This window comes from Cyprinodon variegatus, unplaced genomic scaffold (genome assembly GCF_000732505.1).
Source record: "Cyprinodon variegatus isolate N-32 unplaced genomic scaffold, C_variegatus-1.0 Scaffold370, whole genome shotgun sequence".
NCBI classification, from domain to species: Eukaryota; Metazoa; Chordata; class Actinopteri; order Cyprinodontiformes; family Cyprinodontidae; genus Cyprinodon; species Cyprinodon variegatus.
This window is the reverse complement of record NW_015150823.1, coordinates 123,689-129,915: the sequence shown is the minus strand read 5'-3', so window position 1 is coordinate 129,915 and position 6,227 is coordinate 123,689. Positions and strand designations below refer to the sequence as shown.

Here is a 6,227-nt window from a genome sequence, read left to right as displayed (position 1 = left end):
AAGGAGCATGTGAGTCTGGATTAAAACTGGATTAAAAGCAGGTTCCTCAGTGGCAGTATTAATCTGCAGGGATTTTATCAGAATGAATCTCTGAACTTTAACAGAACATTTCTATCAAACAGAAAAGTTAAATCTGGACGTGAACTATTTTTTTTTTTTTTTTCAAAATATTAGATTTTTATTTCCAATTGTAAAATATCTTGGAAAATGTTTCAGTGGAACTTTTTTCATGGTGTAGATTTCACATTATTTTCATCTTTGTAGATTAATAAAATTCTTTTGATATTTTTTTTCCTTTTTTTAAACGTTTGTCCAGCTTCTGTTGTCAGCACTAAGGAAACATCTTTAACCTCAGAACTCTGCTTCCCTCTGCTGGACATCTACCTGAAGTGCAGCTAAATGAAGAATCTGTTTTCATCTCGTAGATTTCCTCCTGGAGCACATTGATCACATTTAATTTACTTTATTTGTAGATTTGAAAGTACTTAAAAAGAAAAAAGGACATCACTGATCACATGGCAAAGCTCAGCTGCTCCTGGAATAGTTAAAAACACAAACAGGTTCAGTTTAAAATATTTTATTATTCAATCCGTTCAGGTGCAAACAGTCCCATCAGGAATCAGTTAAACTCTATGCAATCAATTTTCAGACTAATTATAAAACGATAAAGTCAAATTGTTCCTCCTTAAGAAGAATCCATTGAAGAGGAAAGAGAAAGGGAAATCTACATTTTTCTATTGAAAAGAAAGAAGAAAGGAAAGATTAAATAAAGACAAATTAATAAAGCCTTTTATGTTCTTGGCTATTTTTCCTTTTTGCCAACTTCAAATCATTGAAATCGCTGCAGGATTTCATTGATTAAACTCTAATGAGATATTAAGAATAAGCGCTGTAGAAATAAAACTGATATTTGATTCTATTCTATCAAATGTTTCCCTCTACAGTATGCGTTTTACGATCATAAAGAACTTCTGTTGCCTTTAAATTGAAACCTTTAAATAAAGGGTGTGTCATAGGTCCCCTCACTGTCAGGAATGAGTGGGGGAGTTCAGTAAAGTTGGGGCTGAATCTGATTCACAGTAGAAGGAACTTTAAAAGAGTAAGAAGCAACAGGAAGTAGCAGCTCCGGCCAGGGCCTCCGCTCCTCGGGACGCCCACAGCTCCAGGGATGAGGTTCAGAGTGAGGACAGACTGACATGGCGCCTGGCTGTAGCACATGCACTGGAAGCTACGGTTAAAGTAGTCAATGTCGTCCTGAGACAGGCTGCCGGTCACCATCAGTGGGCCGCTACGGCTGCGTCTCTGGATTGTGTAACGCCGAGGGTCGAGGTGAAGGTAGACATCATCGTTCCAGTTCCTCCTCACGCAGCGACCCTGGCTCTGGCAGAGAGCCTCGCTGCATAAGCGTGTAGCCGTAGAGACGTTCAGGATGTAAGGGTTCATCACTCGCTGCAGGTGATCCAGAGCATCAACGCAGGATTCCTAAAGCAGCGTTTGGTGGTCAGTCAAAGGCTGGTGGTAAAAGAAGGAAACAGAAAAGTCACATTTTCTGGTTTACCTCTGTGTCTGTGACGTTCATGTCGCCCCAGGAAACAACCCCAGCTGCTCCGAGGGCAGCGGCCTCTCCAATGGTGTTGACGAGGTCAAACTGCAAAACAACCGGTCATGACTCAGAAAGAAGAGCGGCCAAACCCTGATACTGGAATAATGTCATAACCAGTGATTCAACTAATGACAGAGTCAGAGGAACATCAAGTGTATCTAATGAGATTCAAACCAATGGATGATGGTGTGGAACATCTTACTGTACCTCTGACATGTAATCATCAACACTGTCCTTGTACACAGGCTGTATGTAGGCATAAATGGGAGTAGAGTAGGAGTTATTGGGTAGAACTGAGACTCTCCTGGCCTCCTGGATGCGATGGCGAACAAACATGCGGGCTTGCTGGGTATCTTTGAGGACCGACTCCAGATAGATGGATGGGAAGAGTGCAGTGGACTCCATCCAAAGCCAGAGCAGTTCATCGTTTCTTGACTTCTCAATGGGAGGACACTCTCCATTAAAGCTGGCCATATCCTGGTTGTAATCATAATTGTAGCAGTCAGGGTATAAGTAATAACCCCAAAGTCGGTTGGGCCTCAGCCTTTTGCCAAGTCTGATGGACCGGAGAAAGTATTTTTTGGCTGCACGTTCAAACAAAACTTTTGCCCGTTCCTCGGCCTCATCCTCAGACAAAGATACATTCCTCTTTTTGACCAGGTTGATAGAAATTCTCGGTAGATATCTTTGCTCCCCCAGTTTCTAATCCATTGTGGCCTCCATTCTTCAAAGTCGAGCACAGCTAGACCTGATCGGTTCATAGGAATGTAGAATTCAATGTCATCTTCAGCCAACTCCCGATGTTCCTTCATGTCCACCAACTGTGGAACACCCTCATCATACATCTCTCCCGTATCCTCGTCGACATAAGGAAATATCCCAAAGCGATCTATGTAGAATATAGAAATGCTCTGGTTGGTAGCAGATTTTAATGTACTGCTAACCAAGCTGAAGTAGGAGAGGTCGAGAGGTATTCCATAACGCGTTTCACAGAGCTCAGTTGGGGCATTCCACATAAACATAAAGTGGTGGTTAGGAAGAATTGGTCTGTCAGTCCTGGGTAAGGCATTGCTGGAGTTAAGGGTCAGGGCCAGGACAGCTACACAGATCGAGGAAAAGATGATTCTGCTGCACATCTCTGAGTTCTGACTCATTTGGTAAAAATCACCTCTGAGAGAAAACTAGACAAAAAAAACAAACAAAAAAACATGGTATTAGAAAAGCAGTCTGTACATCAACATCAACTCCAGAACCAATGCTGTCTCCTGTTAGAATAAACTGTTAAAATCTCTCAGTTCTGTCCAATAAACTCCAAAAGTTTAGAAGAAACTGTTAAGCATCTGAGCTCCTCTCTCGGCTGTCCTGATGTTTTACTCGCCGGTTTTACTTAGTTTTTGCTGTTTTAGAGTCTGATTTGATTCAAGTTATAAATCATCCCTCATGTCGGGTGTCCCCCCCGTGCTTTAAAGACCGCAAGTATGAAACCATTGATGAAAATAAGCTTGGACAAACCACCCCCCAACTCTTACTTAAATATTTTGGCTAAAGTGACTCATTTGATTTGGTTTGCCCTAGAACAAATATAGATTGGGTGAAAACACTGCCATATTAGATTGGTTGGTTTAACCAGAAGATTGGGTGAACACATGACTTCCAACCCAATTAAAACCAAAAACTGAGGAAAAACTATAATGTTTGAAGAAAACTGACTAACGCCTTTCATTTTGCTCATCATTGCCCAATTTATACTTTCCATGTCTGCTTGAGCTTATTTCACTAAAATGACATGTTTCTCTTCTAAGACATTTTACACACACAAAAAAAACTCTCTTATATTTGTGAGGTCAGTTATGTGTTTGTTCACATTTTTGAGTTCAGTTTTGTTTCTTTGACCTTTTATTCCTTCCTCTGTTTTCCATTTACTTCACTGGCAGCTGATGATTTTCTGTCTTTAATGGAAGGGTGTGAAAACTTTACGCGTTAAGTGGTTCTGTCTAAGTAAGGTGTTTATGTTAGGCACTAGTGATGGTTAATGAGGCACCTTAAAGCCAAACTGTATTGATGCTGTCTCTGAGAATACTGACACCTGCTGGACATTTAGAGACACTACAGGCAGCTTATTGGACAGACTAAACTTGAATGGATTTGATGGCCGAGTACAATGATACCATTGAAGATATCTTAGGTTATATTGTATTATTTTATATCTGTGTTTAAATTGAAAATATCTTTGATATTTCTAGATTCGAAAATAAATTATGTAAACATATAACGTGAAAATCTACTGGAAAATGTTAATGAGGATTTTTTTATTTTTATTAAACTTTAAAGATCTCACATTGGAGACATTTACCTCTGCATTTAACCCATCCCCATGGGGAGCAGTGGATGCAGTAAAAACAGTAAATAAACTAAGAGTCAATTTGAAATTAACTCTAATTCGGATAAGTTGAGTGATAATTGAGAAAAAAAAAGGATGACACAACGAGAAAATTGAAATAAAAACGGCTAAAACGTTCCTATTCCTTTTAGGATGCTCCAAAATCCTGGATAATTTTAACGATAAACCGCAAAAGATGAGAATTTTTTTTAGCAGATGCATCATGTTGACAGATATGTTAGAAACAACTCCTGGATCGCTCACAGGACTTTCTGGAAATGACACCGATACAGTGTTTGGCTCTATGGGCTCCACACATCAGTGTTAATGGCCCATCACTGATAGGTAGCTGTGCTGGGTGAATGGTGGATGCATCTGTTCAATAACAAACCTAAATTTCCTGAAGTTTCAACACAGTGTAAAAAACTTCTAAGAAATCTATTCCACTGAATTACTGCAAAGAAAAGTATGTGACTCTACCTAAAGACAGGTGAGATAAGCTTGATGGATCAGATCCAAAAACACTTCAGGAGGCTGGAATAGCAGCCAAAGGGTTCAGGGGAAAGCTGTGAGTCATTTGGGGAAATAGAGTCCTTAGAGTCCTTAGTTGTGTTTAAATGGTTTCTACTGTAACCTGTACAGCTGCAGTGCATTGGGTCGCCTCCAGCTGTCTGGATTAAAATCTGTGTCAATATTAAAACAGTTTAGTTAGATTTTTATACTCAGATAAATCACAACCATTTAAAGACATCTAGAAATCTGGATTATTCGTAAAAAATACATGTTTTGTCATTACATGTATAGATTAATAAAAAATAAGCTATCTGGGCATAGAAATAATCTGTCCTTTAATTTATAATGTTCTAGTGAAACCTAATAGGAATATATTTTCACCATTCTATAACTATTTTCTATTCATGTGTCCACAGATACAGCTGTATTTTCTGTTTTAAATAAGCTGTTATTATTTTCATAGGATGTAAAATTTAAAGTTAATATATATGTAACTTTTTCACATTATGATCATTTTCCTTTGTATAAACATTACATTAAAAATTACATTGAAAATGTAAATGATTCTCTTCAGTGGATCTTTATAGCAGTTTTAAAGCTTGCGTAAATTTGCAATGGGGGCCCAATATCAATGTCTTTCATGGGGCCCCGTATTGCTTGCGGCGCCCCTGCTTGTAAATAAACTGCAGAGGTTCAGAGCTCTCCTCAGATCCTGAGCTCTGGCTGAGTGGAGCGACACAAAAAAACCTGCAGCTGAACGCCAAAAAGACCAAGGAGCTCATGGTGGACTTCAGGAGGAACACTGACCCACATCTACCTATCCACACACCACCAAACACTCCAGTCACCCTGCAAATACACTTCTCACTCCTGCCCTCTGGAATGTTCCTGCAGACTAGAACCACCAACTATAAGGACTGTATATAGTTTCCATATTTATTTATTTTATAGCTTCTTATAATTACTCTCTGTTTATATAAATCATTTATACTCCATACATACATAGTCTCTATATGCATGTAAATAAATATTTCTATCCGGTATAGAACTTCTGGATAGATGCAAACTACATTTTGCTGCTTTGTACTTGTGACAGTTTAATGACAATAAAGTTGAATTCTATTCTTTTATCTACGTTGATCTACATTTAGCTGCATTTCACTGCATTTAGCTGCATCAGACACACAGTTCCTCTGACATTCACCTGTTCTTTGCTTCATGTTGTTGCAACATTAGATGACAGTGATAGGGAGTGTCTTTGCAGATCCAGGCATTGGTTGCTCATATCTTCAGGAACTGAGCTCATTTCCTGAAACATTTTGACACCCTGCTAGTTTAGCTAAAATTTCTTCATTTACTAGAAAATAACACTTTATAGATTTAAGAAAATCTTTGGTTCTAACCTTGTTTGAGATAAACTGAATGCCTGAATGGGTCAAAGGAGGCTCGATTGTTTGGACCTGCCGGTGTGTTTCCCTTGATCTGTGGGGAAACGCTAATGTTCAGCTCCAGCTATGCTATCATGATGTTGGTGCATAAAGGATTAGAAACCCGAGGTCTCTGCAGTTTGGAGGCCGGTCTCAATCTGATCATCACACAATGAGACGGAAACATTGATAAACAACCAGAAGATCAGCTTCACATAGATATTCATCATAGAAATGCAAGTCTTTTGCAAATGTCAAAGACTTTTAACACTTTAAAGCCCGATCCAAGAATAAAACAAAACAG

At 38.9% G+C, this 6,227-nt stretch overlaps 1 protein-coding gene across 1 annotated transcript in view; it reads right to left on the bottom strand.

Moving 5' to 3' along the window:
• Window positions 1–574: 574 nt before the first annotated feature.
• LOC107092189 (hyaluronidase PH-20-like) overlaps window positions 575–6,227 on the bottom strand; it is a 6,973-nt gene continuing 1,320 nt past the window's right edge. Inside the window, 4 exon segments of the mRNA XM_015386512.1 lie at window positions 575–1,482; window positions 1,559–1,648; window positions 1,811–2,274; window positions 2,277–2,784. Coding sequence (XP_015241998.1) covers window positions 1,075–1,482; window positions 1,559–1,648; window positions 1,811–2,274; window positions 2,277–2,784 — 1,470 coding nt within the window. The 3' untranslated portion in view covers window positions 575–1,074.